This window comes from Marmota flaviventris, chromosome 17 (genome assembly GCF_047511675.1).
Source record: "Marmota flaviventris isolate mMarFla1 chromosome 17, mMarFla1.hap1, whole genome shotgun sequence".
NCBI lineage: Eukaryota > Metazoa > Chordata > Mammalia > Rodentia > Sciuridae > Marmota > Marmota flaviventris.
In genome coordinates, this window is record NC_092514.1 from 25,095,031 (window position 1) to 25,120,570 (window position 25,540).

At 42.0% G+C, this 25,540-nt stretch overlaps 1 protein-coding gene across 1 annotated transcript in view; it reads right to left on the bottom strand.

Annotated features, from left to right (window-relative positions):
* Positions 1 to 25,540, bottom strand: part of Dnah2 (dynein axonemal heavy chain 2) — a 104,066-nt gene that overhangs the window by 56,202 nt on the left and 22,324 nt on the right. The window contains exons 13-28 of the mRNA XM_071603457.1: positions 13,560 to 13,706; positions 12,199 to 12,355; positions 11,626 to 11,865; positions 11,151 to 11,339; positions 10,352 to 10,499; positions 9,685 to 9,877; positions 8,037 to 8,237; positions 7,794 to 7,950; positions 7,056 to 7,230; positions 6,402 to 6,565; positions 5,183 to 5,344; positions 4,974 to 5,077; positions 2,860 to 3,016; positions 2,642 to 2,724; positions 2,345 to 2,525; positions 1,812 to 1,950 (exon numbers count right to left, since the gene is read on the bottom strand). Of these exons, the coding sequence (XP_071459558.1) occupies positions 1,812 to 1,950; positions 2,345 to 2,525; positions 2,642 to 2,724; positions 2,860 to 3,016; positions 4,974 to 5,077; positions 5,183 to 5,344; positions 6,402 to 6,565; positions 7,056 to 7,230; positions 7,794 to 7,950; positions 8,037 to 8,237; positions 9,685 to 9,877; positions 10,352 to 10,499; positions 11,151 to 11,339; positions 11,626 to 11,865; positions 12,199 to 12,355; positions 13,560 to 13,706 (2,597 nt within the window). The remainder of the gene's footprint in view (positions 1 to 1,811; positions 1,951 to 2,344; positions 2,526 to 2,641; positions 2,725 to 2,859; positions 3,017 to 4,973; positions 5,078 to 5,182; positions 5,345 to 6,401; positions 6,566 to 7,055; positions 7,231 to 7,793; positions 7,951 to 8,036; positions 8,238 to 9,684; positions 9,878 to 10,351; positions 10,500 to 11,150; positions 11,340 to 11,625; positions 11,866 to 12,198; positions 12,356 to 13,559; positions 13,707 to 25,540) is intronic.

The following is a 25,540-nucleotide window of genomic DNA, read 5'->3' on the forward strand; positions in this document are numbered from 1 at the left end:
ATCTGGAGTGCCCATCTCTATTTACTTTGCCAGATATGGAATTTTGGGTTATAGATTGCCATAAGGGTTTTTGAAAGCAGAGAAATATCCCCAATCCCTCTGTCATGTTTAGCCCATGCTCATCATTAACTCATTAAGTATTCATTACGCTATTATACATTCTATTATACATTCGTTATACATCATATGTGATTTCACAATTTCACTGTCCCATCAGTCTTGGAACAACTATCCTAACTACCTAAGAACTTGGGGCTCCACAAGTCAACCCAGCAGCTTCTGAAAATTAGAGATTATTCTCCATTTACATAATCCAACAAGTTAAATCAACCAATTTAAAAACCTATCACTTGCACACAATGAAAGAGGTCTGTAACCAACGGGGTTGCCGGTGTCCCTCATGACATAGTAAAAAGGGTACTATACTGGGAGACAGAAGACCGCCACTCTAATGGCAGTTTTTACATCTACTAGCTTGTTATTAACCTTGTTGAGTTTTGACCTATTTGTCTGTAAAATAGCAATAAGATCCATCTCAAAGGACAATTCAAGATATTAATAAAATGTATTATTTGTAGGTTCCTGGTTGTCTTCACTTTTCTCCCAGCCTATTTTGCTATCCCTTAGTTCTTGGTTTTCCCCTGTCTTCCCAGTTTCTAGTCTTTTCAAGATGCTGTGATTTCAAACAGTGTCTCCAGGCTTTTGGAGCCTTGAGAGACCACCTGAATAACCCTGAAGACCATGGGGCCACTCAGTAGTCTCAGACCAGATGGATTTGTTCTGTGCATTCAACAGGAGGATTGTTGTTCTTAGAGCTTTGCTTATAAATTGTTCCAAAATATAATCTTTTTAATTATCTCAAATATTGTCAGTTGTTGTCACTCACTTTGCATTTGTTGACTTACATTTTATCAGGATAATTAAAGTTATTTTTTTGGATGTGTACACTCAAGTTGCTCAGGAAAATGAAGAATCATTAGACTAGTCCTAGGCAAAATAAAGAAATCCTCCACACCCCCTCTGGAAATGTTCTTCTCAGGGTATCTGTCATTCTAGGTGCTCATTGCCAACCCTGACTCCTTGATTCTTTACCTAATTCACCCCAGTCATCTAGGCCTCAACATGTATACCCCTGATCCTTCTTCCCCAGTCCCTACCCCAACCCCATGTCTGTCAAAGCATCTACAATAAAGACTAGTTCATTTGATAAGCTCATTAAAGCCAATGTAATAATAACAATAGTTAAAAATAACCAAGGGTTTTCTAGGTGCCATTTAAGGCTAGAAGTGCTTCACTTGTGTTATCTCATTTCCCTACAGCACCTTACTAAAGTGTACTCACTGAATGAATCATCTAGAGAAGAAGAATGGTTCTCCTTCAGGGCCACTGAGATATGATGCTGTTAATCACACACTACCTTTGTGCCAAAAACTACACTGGGACTGTTACATACTCCTTTATAATCCTTACAAAAACCTGGTGAGACTGCTATCCTAACCTCCTAGAACAGATGAGGAAACTGTAGTATAGAGGACACAAGCTGCCCAAGACTACATTTCAGATTTGAATGCATAGCTGTCTGATTCCAAACCCCATACCCCGTGCTCTTAACCTCTGTGTTGGATTCCATTCCCATACTTATTGCATTTGATTTGCTAAATTATTCTTATTCAATGCTTAGAAGAGGCAATGGTGACAGGAAATGTTATAATGGTCAGGTATAAAATCAGTCTTTCAATAAATAAAACATGTGGCCATATACATAGACCCAACTGAAGCTATGTCTAAGCAAGAGGCCATGGAGCTCTGACCTGGGTGATGGGTGCTCTGAAGAGCATTATTGTCCTTGTTCATTCGGTCCATGATGGATTTCCAGTTGTTGTTGACCTGGTCAAATAAGGCTGATTCATTGGGCAGCTGCTTGCGGATGTCCTCTCCTAGGAAGATATTCTGAGGGGCCATGGAATTGGGGTGAGAAACTGTATCTCAGATACTTTCCTCTGCTCCCTGCTCCCAGACCAGAGATGATAAATGAATAGAAGACACAGAGCTTTAGGAACCAATGGGCGATATGTTCAAGTTCTAGAAGGGAAGTTGGGATTGGAAAGTCAGGTGGCTAGGTCCAAGAAGGAAAATGAAATGAAACTCTGGGAAGAATTAGGGCCTGCCAGGAAGGGAATCTAAGGTGAGGGTTAAGAACCAAGGATTGGACTGCTGGATCCTAGATAAGGTGTGAACTTGAGAGACAGAAAAATGAAGTTGACAACAAGACAGATGTCTAGGTCCTAAGCACACAAAGGTGTAGAAGTAGGAAGTAGGAAGAGCTCAGGCACCGTGTCCTGACCTCCAGGTACATCCACTGACGCTGCACTGTGAGCACCATCTCAATAACCTCCAAAATGAGGGAGAGGCAACGTTCCCAGTGGTCCACATCCTTCTCAAAGGACTTCACAAAACGTGATGCCTTCATGGTCGACAGAGCTACCTGGTTATCTTCCAGTGCCTGGAATACTTCTTCTGTACCTCTGGGCCACAAGGGGTCAAAGTCACAGTCCATGCCCATCTGCCAAAACTGGGTCCCCACTCCACAGCCCAGATCACATGGCCCTCCCCTCTCCTGTAGCCCTGGGTCCCTCTCTACCTGAGGCGGTGATGGCCCTTATCCTTGTAGGGAATTATATCTAGCTGTGTCGTGTCCCAGGTCTTAGCAATGTTTTGTAAGGCCTGTGCAGAGAAGTTGAGGGACAGAAAGAACAATCACTATATAGTCCCCAAGGGGAAGACTAGCTGAAAGGGGCCCTCAGATTAGAAACAGTTGAAAGCCTGTGGGAGCGAGGATGGGAGAGGATTGAGTCATACCACTTCTATGGCCAGCTCTTTGGTTGCTGAGGCAGAGATTTCCGCAATTTTCTCCACATGCTGATCCATCCCAAGTGCCACAATCTGCTCCAAGGTGAAACTTTCAGATTCCTGATCAAACTCCCGTTGGATCTCATCCCTGATCTGGTCCCAGTGCCTGCAGCCCAAAACAGGAAGTCTGACTGAGAGGCCAGACACGAGGCCTCCTGAAAGGGTCAACATCATCCCTGGGGCTCAAGTGATAGAACACTTACCTAGTATGCTTGTGGCCCTGAGTTCCATCCCCAGAACACATGCAAGCGCACACAAACACACACAGACGCGCGCGCACACACACACACACACACGAATAAAAGAAAATCACTCCCTGTGCTTCTACCCACTGGGACATTATGATTCTGGGTATTTATTAATTCATGATTCAACAGATTTTACTAGATAGGCTCTAAGGTGCAATCTTAGACACCCTGAGGAATACAAAGATTGATGCCACCCTCCAGGAGTTGATTCTCTGGAGAGGGAGTTAAGACAGGTGTGCACACGGAAAGCTCAATAAATCATTGCAGGTTTACACGGATCATGTGCTGAGACAAGTGCTTTATGTAAAACAGCACATTTAATACTTACAGCTACTCCATAAATTAGAAAGTATTACTATTCCACTTTGAAAGCAGAGAAACTGAGGCTTAGAGAGTTAAATAACTTAAGAAAATAAAGGGGTTAGGTTATAATGCTTTGGGCAGTCTCATCACATAGGTGAAACGTTGCCAAAAACATTACACTGGAGGCAATGCAAAAGAATTAAAATTATTTCTCCAAAATGGGTGAAATCAACATAAGTGTCCATCAAACAGATAAAGAAAATGTGGCAGAATATTATTCCACCTTTAACGAAAAGGAAATTCTGCCATTTGTGGCACCATGGATGAACCTGGAGGACTTTATGTGAAGTGAAATGAGGCAGCACAGGAAGGAAAATATTAGATGATCTCATTTATATGTTCAATCTAAAGAAGTCAGATCACAGAAGCAGAGTAGAATGGTGGTTCCCAGGGGCTGGGGGTGGGAGGAGGGAAGGGTGATGTTGGTCCTGTACAAAATTTCAGTTAGATAGGAGCAACAGTTTGAGAGATCTATTATACAACATGGTGAAAATAATTGATAACAATGTATTGTATGCTTGAAAAATCACTGAATAGATTTTAAACGTTCTCACCACGCACACAAAAAATAAGTACTGAGGTAATCCATATGTTAATTAGCTCAAGTTAACTATTTCACAATATATACATATTTAAAAAAAGGCAAGTTGTACGTTATAAATATAATGTAATTTTTGTCAATTAAAAAGTAAATTTGGGGGCTGGGGATGTGGCTCAAGCGGTAGCGCGCTCGTCTGGCGTGCGTGCGGCCCGGGTTCGATCCTCAGCACCACATACAAAGATGTTGTGTCCGCCGAAAACTAAAACAAATAAATATTAAAATTCTCTCTCTCTCTCTCTCTCTCTCTCTCTCTCTCTCTCTCTCTCTCTTAAAAAAAAAAAAAAGTAAATTTGGGGGCTGGGTTGTGACTCAGTGGTAGAGTGCTTGCCTAGCATGTGAGCCACTAGGTTCGATTCTTAGCAGTGTATATAAATAAATGAATAAAATAAAGGTCCATCAAAAACTAAAAATGTAAATAAATAAATAAATTGGGGGGGGGGTTGGAGGTGTAGCTCAGGGGCAGAGTGTTTGCTGAGCGTGTGTGAGGCCCTGTATTCATCCCCAGCACCTTGAAAAAGATAAATATATAAAAAATGAAAAAGAAAAACATTTAAATTTATTTTTTTATTTGTAGTTGGACACAATACCTTTATTTTACTTATTTATTTTTATGTGGTTCTGAGGATGGAACCCAGGGCCTCGCCTGTCCTGGGCAAGTGTTCTCTATCACTGAGCCCCAGCCCCAGCCCTGAAAAATAAAAGCATTTAAAACAAACAAAACAGATGCACCCAAGAGGACAGAGGGAATGCTCAAGCTGTGGATGCTGTGGCGGGGAGGACTGAAAGGAGCAGGAGGTAGCCCAGGCCAGGCGAGCAGAGTAGTTGCCCTGGAAGCCGAGGGGCAGCCTCACCTGTCTCTGAGGGCAGGGTTCCGCAGGTCTGAGATGAGAGGCATGGTCCTCTTGAACTGCTCTATTTTGGAGCGAGTGGTTTCAATAATTTCCCAGTTTTTGTCCTGAGCAGAAGTGGGAAGAATTAGAAGACCCAAAAGGCCTTTTGGAGACCAGTACCCCCTTCCTCAGATGGCCCATCTGCGTGTCCCTGTCCTGTCTCCACACACCTTATACTCTTTGGCTAGTCTTGTGAGGCGACGGAACAGCCCGTGGGCCATAGACTCCATGGCCTCCGTTTGCAGGGTCAGGAACCGGCCGGTCTTCCACTGACTCCAGTCCTCCTCCCAGTCCCGGGTGATCTCCCACACTTGCTGCAGCGCATCGAGCTCCTGCATGGCAGGCAGCAAGTCATCAGGTGAAGTGGCCCCAGTCTTGTTCCTCCCTGACAGTTGCTCATTTGCTCCTCTCATTTCTCCAGAGCTTGTCCCTCCAGGGTATAGCACTGCCTCCCCAGTTCACTTCGCTTGCCTTAAGGGTTCATCAAATGATAAGCACATAAAAAGATCCTCAACATCATTAGTCACTAGGGAAATGCAAATTAAAAACCTCACTGAGAGATACCACTTCACACCCACTAGGATGGCTAGAACCAAAAAAAAAAAATTAAAAGAAAAATAAGCGTTGGCAAGGACACAGAGAAAAAATAGGAATCCTAGTACAGTGCTAGTGGGAATATAAAATGGTGCAGCTGCTATGGAAAATAGCTTTGGCAGTGCCTCAAACACTTCAACAGAGTCACCATATGATCCAGCAATTCTATTGCTGGGCTTTACACCCATGAGAATTAGAAACAGGTGTTCAAGCAAATATAAGTATACCCATGTTCGTAGCAACATTATTCACTACAGCTGAAAGGCTGAAATAACCCAAACACCCACAACTGGAGAATGGATGAACAAAATGGGGTGAATAAAAAAATGGAATATTACTAAGCCATAAAAAGGAATGGAGTACTGATGCATGCTACAACATGGATGAAAATTGAAAGATACTATGTCAAGTGAAAGAAGTCCAGAGGCAAAAGGCCACATGTGGTTCTGTTTGTGTGAAATGTCTAGAATGGGCAGATCTATATACATGGAAAATAAATCAGTAATTGACAGGGATGGAGGAGAGAGGGGATGGGAGTGACTGCTAAGGCATTCGTAATCTCCTTTTGGGGTAATAAAATGTCTTGGATCTAGACAGAAGCAATGGCTGTGAATGCCACATGATTGCTCATTTTAAAATGGCTAATCATGTTATGAGAATGCCAGTACATTCTAAAAAAACTACATGTGAGCTCATCTCCCCAGTCCAGCTATGTTTTCAAGACCCTGGGGTACCGTTCTCCTGACCCTTGCTCCTCATCCCCGGTTCCCTCAGGGGCCTATCTCAGCAGGACACCTTCTCCAGGTTCTGAAGGTCCTTGGAGGCCGGTTGCTCGATCTTGAAGATGCCCAGGTTGGAGCGGAGAGTGTTTTCTTCTTCACGCATGGCCATCAACATGGCCCGCAGCTGTGCGATCTGTTCCAGGGCCACCACGTAGCCCACGCTGCTGGTGAAGGGGCCTGGGGAGTTTCAGGGGCAGCTCAGTTTCCTGCTCAATTCCCTGGTACCCTGAAAGGATGGCTATGGTTCTCCTATCTCTTTGTAGGCAAGTCTCACTTCTTACATGAGAGAGGGAAAGGATGGAGAGTAAGAGGGAATACAGGCAGCACTGAGAAAATGATAAGTGTGGCTGGAGAATCAGAAACAGATGGAATATGGGCAGGTGAGGTAAGAACACTGGAGATATGAGCCGGGCTGCAGCCTTCACCCCAAAACCAGTGACAATAGCTGCGCTCATCCTCTTCCCTGCTGAGGACTCTTTCCTCCTCCCATTCTGTTCTCTCCTTCCCAGGACAGAGGCTAAAGAAGGGAAGAGGGCTGGGGCTGGGGCTCAGGGGTAGAGTGCTTGCCTAGCACTTGTGAGGCACTGGGTTCGATTTTTAGCACCATCACATAAATAAATAGTTATTATGAAAAGAAGAAGAAGGCGGAGAGGTGGCGCAAGAGTACCTTTGAAGCTGAAATCTTCCAGAAGGTTGTGTGCTTTCTTCTTGAAATCATCAGCAGAGTGAATAAGGCCTGTCTTGAATTTTTCCTTGTGTTTCTTGAGCATTTGTTCACTTTCCATCAAAGTTTGTTGGAAAGCGACCCACCCCCCATTCAGACTGTCCAGCATCTCCAGCACCTGGGTACATCAGAGAGAGGAGGAAGAGCCATGAACAGGACGACTGTCCTTCTCACAAATGCTTTGTTGTTGCTAGAATGAAACCCAGGGCCTTGTGCTGCTAGGCAAGCGCTCTACCATTGAGATCCACCCCAGTCCTTCGCTAATGTTTTTAAGGTCTCTTTTTTGATTCTCTAGATTAGAGTTCATGGACAAGCTTTTTGGGGAGGATGGGGTCTCACTGTGTTGCCCACGCTGGCCTTGAACTCCTGGGCTCAAAGGATCCTCCCAACTCAGTCTGAGTAGCTAGGATTACAGGCTCATTTCCCTACATGCAGCTCATGGATGAGTTTCACAGGGGCAATGAGGACCCAAGAAATCAAGCAGGGAGTTGCTGGGCCTCAAAGAAACCTATACACTGAACAGAAATACCATTTGAATCAGCTTTGTTCAGGGGTTGAATCTTGAACCTCTTCCTCCTCTTTTTCCTCTGCTCTGCCCCCTGACAGCACCACAGTCCCCCACAAACTGCTGCCACAGGTATGGGTCTAACTTGGGTGCACCAAAGAACTGCTGGAACTTACATCATCTGGAACCGGCACCTCGTACTTTTCCAGAATGGTAAATTGCTCGTGGATGGGAGGGATCTGGCTCTCCACGTTGGGCAAATCGTGTTGGAGTGTATCCATGAGCTGCAGACTGACCCCTAGTTCCTCTAGTGTCTGGGGAGGGCGGCTGATTCTAAAGGCCAGCAAAGGGAGCACCGTAGGCAGAAAGCGTAGGACCTCCCCCGCCCCCACCTTCACACCTGCGGGAGCCCGCCCTACTTCTCTGCATTCTCCTTCAGGTAAGTATGCAGCTCCAGCAGGCGCCCCGCTGCCATCTCCTTGAGCAGAGTTGTGAACTTATTCTGCCACTCATTGCAATGCTGCACCAGCGAGAACTTGAGGTGTGAACAGTCCAGGAGCACGAACTGGATGTTGAGGACCGTTTCCTCCTTCTGCACATTGTTAGCCACTTCTGTGTAGCTGTAAGAGCCCCAGATTTGCACTAGCATGTTTTCTTTCTTCCCAGATGTGCCCCTTGTCCCAATACTGGTTCAAGTTCTTATTTCCTTCCATCTCTACAGGGTTCTCTTACTTCCAGGTGTCTCCTGGGCCAACCCATCCCCAGAAGACAACTGTGACTGTGTCAATTTCCCAATCACCCACTACAAGGGACTAGAGATGCAGCTGAGTGGTAGAGCCCTTGCCTAACATGCACAAGGACTGGGTTTGATCCTCAGCACTGCAAAAAATAAAACAAAGCCCAACCACTGGAGACGAAATAGTGGTCAAACTCCTTCCTCTGACATCCAAGGTCTTAGAGTGGCATGGGTCTGGATTGAGCTCATGTTTTGCTGCTTTCTAGTTTATGACCTCAGGCAGGGTCTCACTATGTTGCACAGGCTGGCTTTGAACTCCTGGGCTCAAGTGATCCTCCTGCCTCAGCCTCCTAAATAACTGGGACTACAGGGTCCTGCCATTGTGCCTAGCCCAAGTATTTGTTGTTGTTGTTGTTTTGTTGTTTTTTAACTGTCCTGAATCTTCGTTTCCTCTTCTGTAACATGGCAGTGATAATGGAACATATCTCATGAGGTTGTTTAGAGGACTGGCTTCTGGATATAAGTCCCTTCACATACTTCCCATGCTTTAGATTTCTCACTATGTGAGGAACATGCTTTTGGAGCTCAACTTTACCTCTGCTTGTGCTATTTCCTCTACAAACAATGCCCTCCCCTCTGTGCATGCTGAAATCCTACCTACCCTAAAAAGAGCAGCCTCAAAGTTACTCCATAAAGCCTTTCCTGATGCCCCCAGTTGAAATTTTTTTCTTTCTGCTGTAATATGGAATTTTAAATGTCCTTCCAAAGGTCCATGTATTACAAACTTAGACCTCAGCTTGCAATATTGAGAGTGGTGGATACCTTAAGAGGTGGGCACAGCAGGAAGCCTACTGGTCCCTGGGTACACACCCTTGTGGATTTACTGCTTTGCATCCTGCCATCAGAGACCATAGACCCCAAAGCAATGGAGTCAACTGGTCATGCACTAAAACCTCCAAAACTGTGGTCGAAACAAACCTTTTCTCTTTATAAGTCTATTGCCTCAGGTATTTGTTACAGTAACAGAAAGCTGATATCACAACTTCCATTGACCTGTCCTGGCACCTTGTACACCTTAGTCATAGTGTGCATCACAACTAGTCCATTTGCACAGTTCCTTAGAGTTCACAAGGTGTTCTCACATATATCTGATGATCTTACAATGTTCTAAGGTAGGTAGCATAATATCTAATATCTATAGACATACAGTGCCTGCATCTGCCCTCTTCAGACCCTTTCCCTAGTTTCTGGGTTCTTTCCTCCTTCTCCAGTTAATTCTTTACCTCCTCCAGAGGTAAAGAATCCTCTTATGTCCCACCTTATTCACTCACCGAGCAATGTCAGCATCAAAAGAAGAGACAGGGGGGTTAAGGCGCTGGTAACGACGAATAAAGGAGTCCTTGTTGATTTCCCAGATTTCCCGATACATATCCCAGGTCTTGAGGTAGTTCTGCAGCAGACTAGCGTTGTTAGTCATGCCACTGCTAATCTGGGCTTGGATCTTCTTTATGTCCTCATCTCGCTCTTGAAAGGATCCAGAAAGATACTTCTCGTTGATATCCACCCCAGCCCAAGTTCCAGCCTAGCCCCTGGGTACTGCCCTCAACCTTCCTCTATAACACCAGTTCCTGAAAGAAGTACTGCTCAAACCTGACAATTATAAAACAATGGAGGAGGAAGAAAGTGAAAGTATGATTGTTAGTGTCTCCTCCACAAGATCAGAGATCTCTCCTGTGGGGCCTCTTCAAGCCAAGCTACAGTCTCAAACTTGTCTCTGCTCATTTCCCACCCAATTCCCAAATATCACGAGCATCAGTCACCTAATCTCTCCACCATCCCACCCCTGCTCCCTTCCCTAATCTGGTCCCCTGACTGGATATTTCATGGAGATGACTGGCCCAATATGTCTGCAAACATCCCTGGTCTCTCCTTCTAGCTCCACCGAGGCCTAAGCCTCTGATAGTTCCACCCCTGACACTCCCCCTAGTGCTCTCTCACCCACGATTATATGGATGGGATCCTGGTGAAATTTGCGCTTGGAGAGGATTTCGGGAAGGTGGCGGAAGACAGAGATGGTAGAAAAGAGGTGACTGCCAATGTCATTGACCACACCTGCCAAAGTCTGCAGAGTGGGTGAGAATTCCACCTGTGAGGAGCACAACAGAGAGGACCTTAGCACAGCCCATGGAGGAGACAAGCCTCAAGATTAGTGAGGCATGCATAAAGAAAATGTGAAACACATATATATGTATGTGTATATATATATGTGTATACACACACACACACACACAGAGTTTTATTCATTCATACAGAAGAATGAAATTATGCCATTTGCAGGAAAATGAATGGAACATGAGAACATTATGTTAAGTAAAATAAATCAAACTCAGAAAGTCAAGGCTCATGTTTTCTCTTATATGTAGACGCTAGAGAGGAAAAAGGAAAAGAAAGTTGAGTGGGGGGAATTTCATGAAAATTGAAAGGAGATCAATAGAGTAGAGGAAAGTGACCGGGGGAGGTAAGGAGGAGAAAGGGGAAATACTGGGGAGTAATACTGGGAAATTATATTGTTACATTGTTTGCATGTACAAATATGTAACAACAAATCTCCCCATATAATTATAATGCACCAATAAAAAAAATATGGAATTTTAAAAAAGACTGGTAAGGCTGAACGCTTCAGAACCAGATCCAGTGGCCACAGCTGAAAATCAAGGTCAAGGACCAAGTTTAGGAATCGAGGAAAATTGGTAAATAAGGTGTGATAGCTTTGGGATGTTGACACACTGGTCCCTACCTTTGCTATACCTCCCTGCACATCATTCTGCAAAATGACAAGGACTTGGAAAAGTGGGTTTGGAGTGGACTTCCCATCCCCATTGATGGCCTTGGATAGTTCCAGCAGCGACCACTTCACATTCAGGCGCAGAGCATCCTCCATCATGTGGTCCAGCCGGATGGTGTACAGCATCCACTGCTGCTGAATCTGGTGAGAAAAGAGCCAAGAGCAAAAGAAGCCCTCAGGGGAAATGGGGAAATCCTGGGAAATGAGAACCAGCCAATAGGGAAAGGAACAGGTGCTTAAATAAAAAGGCAAGATGCTGAGTTTGACAGGAAGATTGAAAGCGGACTGAATGCAGGACTACAGTAGGATGTTTAAGAAACACACACTGTTTAAAAAAAATGGAGGGTGGTGAGGACAAGAGAATGGTCCAATGGGACTTGAAGACTGTGGCCTTTTAAACCACAAAGCCCTAGCCACAGGAGCCTACCTCAGGGCCATCATTCTTGAAGACTTCATAGGAGTTGGTCATGATGGCCACCACATCCTCGTGTAGGCTCATCAATTTCTGCTGTATAGCTGCCCGATGTTCTTTTTGGTCCTCCTCAAATTCCAGGTCCCTGTATACTCGTTTGCCACTAATTCGAACCAACAGTGTCTCTGACATCTCTTGGACCCGCCAGCCAATGGTCAGAGTGGAAGCCTTGAAGTCATTCACAATCATCTGCACCTGGAGTCAGACCCCACCCATGGTCTATAGATGGCCACTTTCTAGGAACTAATATATCTCCCACTGAACTGCCCCAGCACCATGCATACTTGGACACACCTCCTGTTGGGGAGTTTCAGTTGGGAAAGAGACCCTCTGGACCTGATTCTACCCTCTCATCTGTCCTCCACCTAGAGTTGCTGACACACGAAAGTGCTTTCCTAAGCACACTTAATTTCTTTTACACTACTCTCAGGTCTCTCCACCATTACCCAAGACTCAGGTATGGGGCTGCCATGCACCAGCCTCTCCCTCAATCTTGCAGCCCTTTAGGGTCTCCCAGTTATGGCTTACCTTGCTGGCATGTATGCGGCAGTCCGTGATGAAGAAAGCACTGGCCCCCTTTAAGGCCCAATGCAGCTTCTTGAGTCCAGGGTGAATCTTCTTATCCAGGAATCGAATACGCTCTTTGAACAGGGCCTGCTCATCTTCAGACAGCATGGCTATAATCCTGCATATAAGAAAGGACTAGTAGCTGGTGGGGACAAGTTCTGAAGACCTCTCCTCCACACCTGGAAAGATCTGAAAGTTCAATTCTAGACTAGTGTTTTCCAAACAAACTTTCTGTGGTGATGGAAATGTTCTACAATATGTGCTGTTCGATACTGTATCCACTAGTCACAGGGGAAACAGGGGAAATCCTGGGAAATGAGAACTATGGAGCCCTTGAAATGTGGCCTGTGCTATAGGTACCTGAAATTTTTATTTATTTACTTACTTATGATGCTGAACATTGAACCAGGTCCTCATTCATGCTAGGTGGGTGCTCTTTACCACTGACCCACATCACTCATTACTTTTTATTTTAATTAATTATCTTAAATGGAAATAACGACATGCAGGTAGAAGCTACCATACTGAATATGGCAGTTCTAGACACTCAGATGCTTTGTTCCATCCCCTAAGACTTTCACTAGACTGAGAAAGATACCTTCTGTGGTCTGAATGATTGATTTCCCCAAATTCATATGTTGAAATCCTCACTCCCAAGGTGACTGTATTAGGCAGCGGGGCCTTTGGAAGGTGACTGGGTCATGAGGATAAATAGAGAAGGCCTGAGAAAGCTTCCATCTCACATGGGGACACAGTGAGAAGGTAATCATCTATGAACCAGGAAATGGGCCTTTATCAGACACTGAATCTACCTGAAACTTCACCTTGAACTTCCCAGCCTCCAGAACTCTGAACAATGAATTTCTGTTGTTCATAAGTCACCCAGTCTATGGTATTTTGTTACAGCAACCTGAACTTACTAAGATAGTACTTAACCCAGGACAAAGCCTCACTCCAGAGATGGGTAACAGGGGTTCAGAGACCAAGGGGATAGGGGTGAGATGGGAGCAGCATGGCCCTGGTTCAATGATTCTGCTGTCATTCTGTCTCCATGACCCCAGTGTGGCCCAGTTTCATTCTTAGAGAAATGCCCTGTGAGGTAGGAAGGAATCTGGTTGTTTTTGCTCTCTTCTCTACAGCTGGAAGACACAACTACAAAGGACAGGAATCATTATGAGAAAGCATAGGGAAACTTCTGTGTATGTGATGGACAAAATGTAAAAGACAAACTGTAGGAAATGGACAACATCGTGGGGCAGAGAAGACAAAGAGGAGGAATGCAATAACATCTAGAAGGGCTGCAGTGAGGCCTGGAGCCCTACCTGTTGTAGTCTCGGGCAACAAGTAGCAGATTCTCCCGCAGAATGCGCAGGTCCTCCGCTCGTTCAGCTACGTTCACCACGTAATGGGGTATCTCAAACAGCAGCCGCTCCCAGTAGTCAATCTCCAAAAAGAGAATCAGAAGGGTCCTGAGAGCAAAAAAAAAAAAAAAAAAGCAAAGCAGTTGAGGGGAACTGCTCAAGGGGACAAACTGGAACCAACAGTGGAACAAGGGGCTTGGGATTGGGAAGCACAAAAGAACAGAGTTTAGGAGATGAAGTGGAACTTCCAAGTGACAAAGACTGACCAGACACAGTTACATTTGCTCTTTCCCAAAAATATTAGAACAACAGTAAAGTGGATTTCCAGGTGTCAAAGGCATAGCCCACAGGTGTGAGGAGATGACAATTAAGGAATTCTGGAAATTGAAAAGCTGATGACTAAGGAGCGAGGGGGAATCACAAGCCAGGGGTGGGGACAAGCCCCAGGGATGGGGCTTTCTTTTTTGAAAGGGCAGGGATACTGGGGATTGAATTCAGGGACACTCAACCACTGAGCCACATCCCCAGCCCTGTTTTATATTTTATTTAGAGACAGGGTCTCACTGAGTTGCTTAGTGACTCGCCATTGCTGAGGCTGGCTTTGAACTTGTGATCCTCTTGACTAAGCCTTCAGAGCCTCTGGGATTACAGGCATGCGCCACCGCACCCAGCTGTCAACTGGCTTTCTAAGGGCCAGGGGATGGTGGCTTCAAAGAAATTTCTTAGAAGAGCAGTTGAAGTTGGGACTCAAAGAGGAAGACCAGTGGAAAGCTGAAGAAACAGTTTTCTCCCTGTCTCTTCCCTATTTGGCACAGTAAAGAAGTACCCTTCCCTCACCCAAGAAAGGCACTGAAGGTTTATTGTCTGGCAAAAGCAGTACAGAGACAAACAGGGGGCCTTTGGTTTGGGGGCCTCAGATTGAGTTGTAGGAGGGAGTAACTTACTGAAAGCAGGGAGGGTTATATACTGAACATTAAGACCCAGCCTTCTTTCCCACTCAGAAACCCACACTCTGGAAGCAGGACCTATGCTCCCAGGAACAGTTTAGAAGATTCTTTTCTGTGGCCTCTGACCAGCCTAAAAGAACAAATCTAAGGATGTTGACCTTGAGAGTCACCCTGAAAACAGCCCACCCAGATGACTCCACAGTGAGATTCACAATTGACAAGCCCTACCTGCCTCTCACCAGAGCTTCCAATTGATTCCAATTCCTTTTCACACAACACCAAGGATCACAAGACATAAGAATCTGCCTTTCCTAGCACTGATGGTAGAAGCCCAAACAAACAGAAGCTAGAAGGGAACAAGAGGACTGCTCAACTCAAATAAGAAAAGCCAACAAGATTGTCACTAACATCCTCAGAGAAATAAAGAGACAGAGAAGAGGATCCATGAAACAAGAATATGATACTACAAAAAGGAACACTAAAAGGGTTGGGGTTGTGGTTCAGTAGTAGACACTATGTGAGGCACTGGGTTCAATTCTCAGCACCACATAAATAAATAATTTTTTTTAAAAAAGGAACATTATAAAAACTCTTAGAAGTTAGAAATAATAGTGGAAACATTTAAAAAATCAAAAGAAAAATCAGGCATGATGGTACACACCTGTAATCCCCGTTAACCATTGGGGAGGCTGAGACAGGAAAATCAAAAGTTCAAGGCCAGCCTCAGCAATTTTGTGAGACCCTGACTCCAAATTAAATAAAAAGGGTTGGGATGTAGCTCAGTGCTTGCCTACTATATGCAAAGCCTTGGATTCACTCCCAAATACAGAAAAAAAAAATTGAAAGACATAAAATTGACAGAAATCTCTCAGAAAGTAGAGAAAAAGGAGTGGAGGGAAAGGAGAGAGGACTTTCTGAGGAAAACAGAATAGGAAACATTCCATTAATAATTTTTTTAATGTACTAGAATGGTAATGTTTTGGGAATACTGGGTTAAAAATTAAAATTAATTTTACCTCATTTTTCCTTATTAAATGGCATACCAGAACATTTTAAGCTGCATATGCAACCTTCATCCTAAGCGCCTGAATTTTCTCACATCTGATGAATTTCTCCTCCTTCCTACTCCAGCTGCCACTACCCTGTCACATCCTGGAACTTGTTCACAGTTCCTCCACATCTAAGATACCCATTCACACAACCTCAGTGCAGATGCATCCTCCTCCCTCCCACTCCAGAACTTTCTTCAAGTTTCCTCAGCCCATCAGTTCTCTGACCTCAGTGGGACCTTCAGGCCCCAGGCCATGGTACTGGCTCTCAGACCCCTCCTATCTTCACTTCTTCCTCCACAGCTCCCAGGTGTCTTTTATTTTGTTATTTATCTAATTATTTGTTGGTGCTCATGATTGAAACCAGGGTCTCATATATGCTAAGCACGCATTTTCTCTACTGAGCTACACCCCAACCTTTGCCCTTTATTTTAACCATTCTCTTGCCAAACTTCACTCTTCCATCTCATTGCTTAGTCTAAACCACCTAACATAAACCCCAATACTGGTGAAATCCAATGTTCTTCACACCGAGCCCTGAGTAATGCTGGAGAAAGCTGCCAGGCCATGAAGACTAGCTCACTGCCCTCTCAAGGTCCCTCTCCCACCAGGCTCCCCAGGCTGCCTCCTGCTCTCTCAAGGGACTATTTGCAAGCCCTTTCCCCTTTTCTCAAAGCTGTTCTCCCACATCTCCAACAGAAAGCCTCACCTCCTAGTCACAGGAGAAAAAAAAAAAAAAAAAAAAAAAAAAAACCTCCATCCACTTCCTGCTATAAAATTTGTAAACTTACCTGTCTCCACAGCTAGACTCTTTCCATTTATGACAGGAGAGCAGGAGAGTCCCTCCTCCCACAGAAGCTGAACCCTCCTGCCGGATTCTGGTCTACCGATGTTTCCTGTCATCTTCTCGAACTCTCCTCTACCTTCAACCTACTTGTTTCTTCCCATGATTGAAATACAGCCAAGTTTCTGTGGCCTTAAAAAAGAAATAAAAGAAAAGCAACCCTCCCTTGACTCCTATCCTCCTGCAAGCAACACATTTTCCTCCCCCTCACAACCTGCCTTCTTTAAAGAATCCTCCTAAAATATTCTCTTTTATTTCCTTTCTTCCCATTCACTCTCACCCCCAGAGAGGAGGCTCCCCACCCACCCCAACTCTAAAACTGCTCTCATCAAGCTCACCAAGGATTCTTATAGCTAAGATTCCCTTGGGGATGCTTCTCAGCACTTCTCCTCATCTCTCTGTAGGTCTTAACATCCCAGTGAAATACTCCCCACCTTCTTCCAACTCTCTTCCCTGACATGTGGAACACAGTTCTCCCCACTCTGCTCTTGCCTGCGTAGAAGCACCCTCCTCTCTCCAGAGTCCCTGGAAATCATTCAGCTAAGTGCTGGATCACAGTAAAGAATATGCTTTCCCTGATGCTTTCTTTAACTGTGGACTTCTCAAGGTTCTTCATGTCCAATAACTCTCCCTGGGTGGCATTATCCACTCTCGTGGCTTCAGCCACAACTACAAGCTGATCACGCCTAAATGGCTGAATTCTGTACTTGCATGTGCTCCTGTCTGCTAGACATCTCTTCTGTTTGTCCCAGAGGCACCTCAAACTCAATGCATTCATAAGTAGAAGAATCATCTAGTCCAAAAACTTGGAGCACCCCAAGGAGAGCAGCACTAGCCTACACCAGAACCAAGTCTTCTCCTTCAGCCTCACCATCCAACCTCCTACCAGCTCCTTTTGGTTTTATATTCTAAAGCAAACTTCAGAAATTCAGAAATGTCCAAGGAAAGTGTAACTCCAGTGTGATGAAAAATGGCAACTGACACTTGGCCTAAAGCTGAGCTAAAAAGTGCACACTCCATCTAAAAGGGCCATGGCCAAAGGGCTCCTTGCAATTGTGGCATTTGGGAATGTGGCCCCAATGTGGCCATGCTTTCTGATTTTTCAAGAGAAAGTGGATCTTTTTGTTAAATCTCCTGAGTTTTAAGTATTTTTGAAATTCTTTCTTATAGTTGTAGATGGACAGCATACCTTTATTTTATTTATTTTTGTATGTGGTGCTGAGGATCAAACCCAGTGCCTCACACATGCTAGGCAAGTGCTCTGCCACTGAGCTACAGCCCCAGCCCTGAGTTTTAAGTATTAATGACCAATTCTATTGAAAATAATTATTAGGGATTTCTGGATTGCTGGCAGTATTCTGTCCTTGACTAGGGTGGTAGATGCAAGGGCATTTATTTTATAAGACTATTTATTAAACTGAACATACAAATTTTAAGCAGGTCTCTATGTATATGGTATGCTTTATGATAAAAAACATCTTTTACAAGAAAAAATATTTTAAACAAGATATTTGTAGAAAGTGGCAGAGTACAAAATTAACATAAAAATCAAAGCTCCTGCCTTGTGTGGCATTTGTGGCAGGGCACGCATGCCTGTAATCCCAGCAGCTCAGGAGGTAAGGCAGGAGGATCACAAGTACAGAGCCAGCCTCAGCAACTTAGTGAGGCCTAAGCAATTTAGCAATACCCCATCTCAAAATAAAAAATAAAAAAGGATTGGAATATGGCTCAGTGGTAAAGACCCTGGGTTCAATCCCTGGTACCAAAAAAAAAAAAAAAAAAAAATCCAAGCTCCCAAGTACAAAAACTGTAACCAGTTAGACATTATCATATGAGGAAAGAAAATAATGATAATTAAAACAATAATTAGAAGTTATTATACACACACTAGATACATCGATATATATATTGACTTATGAACAAAAAGCAGGTCTTAAAAAGAAAATGCTGTTTTGGGATAGGAAAAAACTGAAAATCATGAAGATACGCATTAATCTAAAGTTAACCTATAAATTTAATCCAATCTCTATTTTTATAAAAATAGGAATGAAACTATTTTTTAGAACAAAATATATTGGTTCAAATTCTTATGGGAAATAAAGATTAAAAATAGCCAAGGAAATGGAAAAAAAGGAGAGTAATGAGGACAATAATTAAAACAGTGTGGATCCTGCACATGACTAGACAGAAACACTAGACCAGAACAGTGAATTCCAAAATAAGAGATAGATGTGGGAATTTGTTATTATAAAGATAGCAGTTCAATAAAAGAGATTAGGGTGCTGTGGATGTAGCTCAGTGCTATATCTCTTCCCTAGCATATGTGAGGCCCTCGACTCAGTCCCTGGCACCATGCACCACCACCACCACCACCACCACAACAACAACAACAACATAATAATAATAATAATAATAATAAAATAAGTGAAATTAGGTCTATTGGCTAGCAATCTGAAAAACATATAAAAATTGGGCTGGGGTTGTAACTCAGTGGTAGAGCCCTTGCCTGGCATGTGTGATGCACTGGGTTCCATCCTCAGTAAAAATAAAAAATTTTAAAAAGGTATTGAGTCCATCTACAACTACAAAAAAATTTTTTTTAAATACAAAACTCTAGTTGAATCTGTACCTTTCTCCCTAACCAAATAAATTTCAAAAGGATCAAAGATCTAAATGTAAAGAATAAAATCAGAGAATACCTGAAGAATATTAGAACATTTTTAAAATATTAAATAAAATCACTTGACTTAAAAAATCTTTTTAAATAAAATTTCACCATTTAATCACAAAGGATTAAAGAATTTTCAACCTAAAAATATGCTTATAAAACTGCACCCTGAATATTACTGAAATGTGACTTGGAAAGAATATTGAGGTGAAAATTCCAGAATATTTTTTTTTGTCTGTTCTACAGGCAAGCCCTGCAGTAACAATATTGGAAATAATGTCCACTTTAAACTTTGCAAAGGATTATATTTTCATCTTCAATATAGGAAAATGACCTAATGAATGAAATCATTTTCAAGTGTTCATTTATTTGTGATACATGCATTAAGAGATTGTAGAAAAAATGGGTTTTTTTTTCACTTTGAAGAACTACACTGAAGTATGCATTCTTTCTGAAACTATCAAAATTTCTTCAGAGTGAGTAAAACTCTCCCAAGTACAAATGACCGACCAATGGATCACCAGACATTTGAGAAAAGCTTCTGATGTAAAAGTAGAAAGTCAAAATCAAGGAAAATTACTTTCAAACTAGAATTCCAAACCCAGGCAAATGTCTAGTAAATAAAAGGCAGAAAACAGTTGTTAAAAACATACAAACAAAACAGTTATTACCAATCATGCAAAAACTCAAAAAATTTAACTCCTTTTCATTATTGCTTGGAAAGCTACTAAAGGATACACTCTATCTAAAGGCATAAATCAAAAGACAGAGGAAACAGAACATCAAACAAGGGGGCTAGAGATATAGCTATATGGTAAAGCACTTATTTAGCATAAATGAGGAATTCAATCCCCAGAACCACAGAGGGGAAAAAAAAAAAAGATCAAACAAGAAAAGAGACTCAGGGAAGTTCCAGGGTGACCCCTCCATAACAGACCTTGAAATCAAAGAGTCAGACCAAACATGGGAGTGACGGATCAGATCTGAGAAAACTATGAAACAGCACATCTGACATGTCAGATTGCAAGAAAAAATATTATTCAAAGGAATTTTGTTGGTTTGTTTGGAAGAACTAATAGTGAATAGTGTGCTGACAAAAATAGTAACTATCCATCCCAAAAAGACAAGATAACAGGGACTGGGGTTGTGGCTCAGTGGCAGAGCAATTGCCTTGCACATGTGAGGCACGGGGTTCAAACCTCAGCACCACATAAAAGTAAATAAACAAAAATAAAGATAAAAAAAAAAAGACAAGATAGCATGTAAACAAGGAAAGAACTACAGGAACTTCCACTTACCCATGGGGGAAATGTTTCAAGGCCCCCAGTGGAGGCCTGAAACTACAGCTATACATAATGTACTATATTTTTTTGCTACACATCCATACATACCTATGATAAAGTTTAATTTATAAATTAGGCACAGTAAGAAATTAACAACAAACTGGGTACATAATCCCAGTGGCTCAGGAGCAAAAGGACTGCAAGTTGAAGGATAGCCTCAGCAAACTTAGCTAGGCCTTAAAGCAACTTGGAGAGACCCTATCTCTAAATTTAAATAAATAAATAAATAAAAGGGCTGACGATATGGCTACATCCCTGGGTTAAACCCCCAGTACCAAAAGAGAGATTAACAACAATAATAATGAAAGAACAATTATAACTATATACTATAATAATCATTTTCATTATGTGTGATCTCACTCTCTCAATTCAAGACTAATTAATATTTTCTGAGCGCTGTTAAGGGGGAACCACTGTGTATCAATATATAATCACTCAGCTCAGCAGTGGACAATAAAATAGAATCATAATAAAATAAACACAGAATATCAATTTAACCAAAAATTGTGTTACAGCTACTGAGGGGCTTGAATATATATGGGCACTTCTAGTAACATAAGTCTATTCTCATATATTCTTCAAACTGAGGGCCTTGAATTTGTCCCTGCTCATAAACATCAGGACACACCCACTTGAGTAAGTACACTGGCCAACAATGTATCAAAATATTTCTTGATTTTTCTCATCTTGACCCAATTTTCAAAATAACACAAATTATCAAAATTTAATTAGTCAACAGGATAAACTCAGACAATATCTTCCTGAGGTTGAACTGAAAATCCTATAAGGAATCTTTTTTATAATGACATTCAGTCTTTCAGAAATTTGTCAATAAATTTTCAGAATGTAAATTTTATTTTATTTTATTTTATTTTAGTTATAGATGGACACAATACTTTTATTTTATTTATTTATTTTTATATGGTGTTGAGGATTGAACCCAGTGCCTCATACATGCTAGGCAAGCACTCTACCACTGAGCTACAAGTGCAGCCCAAAATTTTATTTTATTGACAAATATAATTTCTCTTTAAAAAATGCATTTGGGAAATTGTTTTTGTGAAATATTTTATAATATATCCCCAGATATATGGTTAGGTAACAGAGATAGGACAGGTGAGACCAGCTGAGCTCAGTGCTGATTAGTCAGAACAGATCAGTGGAGAATGTACTGGTTAACAGGGAAAGAAAGAGAGGGAATCCCTCAGAACAAAAATCAAAGAGGCGTCAGTGTCCCCTCTCCTGCTCTGGGGAAATTCCACTCTGCTATTCAAAGAGTGATAACAGGGTATAGACGACATCTGGAATATGTTTGTGTTAAGTGCCATCTGCAAAGCTGGTCTGGTCATAAAATGTGGTAAAAGCTGATTTGGACCTCAGAGTTCAAATATTTGAGATATAAGGTGGGATAACAAAAGCACTTGTGGCATAAAATAAATACTATTAGGGACTGGAAATCTCCTAGAACTAAAAAAGAGTCAGTCTGAAGACCATCAGGACATTTAAAAAAAATATGCTTATTTCAAGATCTTAACCAGACCTTGAACATGAAGAGTAAACCTGATAAAGTTATCTGTGCTCCTGGGGAGTGTTAATAAGGTTTGGAAACTGAAATTCTCTTGGATTTCTTTACAGGCTTAATGAGCCCAAACTTTTCAAAATCCTTCACTACAATCATGTTCTTTCTCATCCATTATTTATGGGATTGAGGCTTATCTTAAAACCACAAAGTATAAAGCATCTTATATCTCTCTAGAAAACAACTGCCAAAGGACAGGAACAGTTACCTCTATTTGGAAGAAGTGTCTATTATTTGGGTTTCAGACAAACCCTGGTCATAAATATTTGGTCCAAAATTGCCTTGTTAAGCTCTACTATAAAGATTATGCACTGGGTGTGGTAGGGGAAGCCTCTAATCCCAGCCATTCAGGAGGACCAGGCAGGAGATTCACAAGTTCCAAGACAGCCTCAGCAATTTAGCAAGACCTTGTTTCAAAATAAAATATTTCAAAAAGGGCTGGGAAAGGTATCTCAGAGGTAGAGGTCTCCTGAGTTCAATCCCCAATACTCCAATACCATAAAAAAAAATAAAGATTGTGCAAAAAGTGTTCCAGATCAAAGATTATAGCAGAAATTTTTCCTACCTAAAAGGACACTGAAATCAACCTTCCAGAAAGCACAGCACTGGAGAAAGAAAGGGAACAGGTTCAGGAAGCCCAGCAGAATATTAAGAAACCAGGAGGTCCAGTGTGGTGGCGCATGCCTGTAATCCCAGTGACTCAGAAGACTGAGGCAGGAGGATCAGGAGTTCATACCCAGCCTCAGCAATTTAGCAAGGCCCTAAACAACTAAGCAAGACCCTGTCTCTAATAAAATATATAAATAGGGATGTGGCTCGGTGGTTAAGCACCCCTGGATTCAATCCCTGGTACCAAAAAAAAAAAAAAAAAAAAAAGAAGAAGAAGAAACCTGGAAACTACAACTTAGAAAAAGTCCATCAATAGTGGATATATTGAGTAAATTACAACAGAGCCCTACCTTAGAATACTATCAGCCATGAAAGAGTCAAGTAATTCTATACAAACCAAATGGAAAATCTCACTTATATAATAACTTTTTAAAAAATCAAATTGCAAAAATATTTTTCATGGGCTGGGGATGCAGCTCAGTGGTAGAGAATTTGCTAGCACATGCAAGGTACTGGGTTCCATCCCTAGCACCACAAAAAACAACAACAAAAAAAAAAACTTCTCATAATGTGATCTTATTTTGTGTGTGCAGTACATTTTGTTTTAGTTTTGGTTTTGGGTTTGGTTTTGGTAATTATATGGTCATCATTGGGATTGGGACTGTGTATGGAATTTTTACTTTTTCCTTTACATAACTTTTCTATTTTCCTTTAACAATGAGCATTATTTCAAAATACCTAGTAAAAATTAAAAAGATTAAAGGAAAACAATTATACTAAAACAGGGAATTATATATTTGTGTTATATATGTATATATGTATTTTGTATGTGTGTGCACACGCACACGTGCATGCGCGCGCGCGCACGCGCACACACACACACGGGCAGAGGAGATAGCTCAGTGGTAGAGTGTTTGCCTAGCACGAACAGGGCTTGGGTTCAATCTTTAGCATCATACACATATAAACACATAATTTTTATGTTTTTCTTTTTATATATATATATATTTATTTTTTAGTTTTCGGCGGACACAACATCTTTGTTTGTATGTGGTGCTGAGGATCGAACCCGGGCCGCACGCATGCCAGGCGAGCGCGCTACCGCTTGAGCCACATCCCCAGCCCTTTATGTGTTTTCTTTCTTCTAATTTCCTTCATTTTTGCAAATTTTCTAAAATGGTTGGTAATTAATTTTATAATGGATATATTAAATATTTAGAAGCAAATATTTTGAAATATTAAATATTTTGATTATGCAGAACAAGATGTATATTATGCTACTATTTATATAAAAAGAGGATACTTCTGTGTGGGCATATACAATTATCTCTGGAATGTTACAAGAGAATCTGGGAATGCAGAGTCTTCAGAGAGAAACTTGATTACTGGGAACAGCAGCAGAGGGAGATTTTTCAGCCTCTACCATCTCATAACCTTTGAATTTTATATTACATGTATGTTAGCCCTTCTAAAATGCTTAAATGTTTTAGAAATTAAAACTGTTATTCCAACCTGCAAAATTTGATTTTGGGGGATTTGGGGGTTTTTTTGTTTTTGTTTTTGTTTTCTTTTTGAGGTGCTGAGGATTGAACCGCAGGGCCTCTCTCATGCCAGATAAGTGCTCTACCACTGAGCTCCAGCCTCAGCCCTTTTTCCTTTTTTCATTTTTTTAAAAAACATTTATTTATTTGTAGATAAACACACAGTATCTCTATTTATTTTTATGTATCCTTTTTTCATTTTGATACAGAATCTCACTAAGATGTCCAGGGTGGCCTCAACCTCGTGAGTAGCTGGAACTACAAGCCCACACCACCTACTGTTTCCTAAATGTTTGAAATTAATGTGTTCACCGAATTTTATGAAGCAATTTTTTAAGGGAAAATAATGCTGATTGATCGTTTATTCTTTGTGAGGACTCCTACATATGTCATCTTGCCTCATGACAACCTCAGAAATGTTTTTTTTAAGTAAATGAGGGAAACTCAGATTCAGATAAATTAGGTGGCTTGCCTAAGGCCACATGGCAAAATAGACCGGCCACCGCAGAGGTCAGACTCCAAACTGCCTAGGATTGAAGGCTGTACTATACCCACTCTCACTGGCTGGCCCTAAGGATTAGAAGCAAGGAGCCCCCAGCCAGTGTCACAGAGGGCATTTCTCTGCCTCAACTTTTGTTGTTTTTCCCCTCATATCTAAAATGTAAATATCGATCATCAATGTTCAATAAAATTCTATGATTTAAATACAATTCCTTATTTTGTGGGAAAAGGGGCAACTGTTGGACTGTGTATGCCCACATTCATATTAATCTAAGGGTGTCCAAGCACAGTGCCTTCAGGGGTACGCAGCTTGGTGGGAGAATACGTCCTGTAGATTCAATCCCATTGTGTGCCTGCAAATGTTATTACCAGGGTAACTCTGGCCTAGTGATCTTTCTCTTCAGAATTTTATCATCAATTTATGAGGCAATTGTCATAGGGTTCTAATTGGCTGTACTTCAAGCCACAGATCACAAAACCAAATCCAGTCCTAATACCCATCACTGTCATAGTCTTATCCCAAACCTCTTACCCTTTCCTTTCTCACACTTTGTTCCTTAACTGCTCCCTCACATGTGTGGCTTCTGACAGCTCTGTCTTCCTCCCTAATGCTTCACTTCAGCCCATGTTGGTTCTGTCACCTCCTTTCTCAACCATAGTATGCATGTCCCCCAGGTTAGGCCTCCTTCAGCTGCCCAGGACAGTCACTTGCAGTTTCCTCTGGGACTCCATCTCCACACAGGCCTTCTCTGGCAAAGTCCCTTATACATCTGCCCCCAACAATTAAGGATACTTTATGAGCTAAAGCCAATGCTGGAACAACAACTTAGGAGTATAAAAAGCAACACTCCTACAGGACAG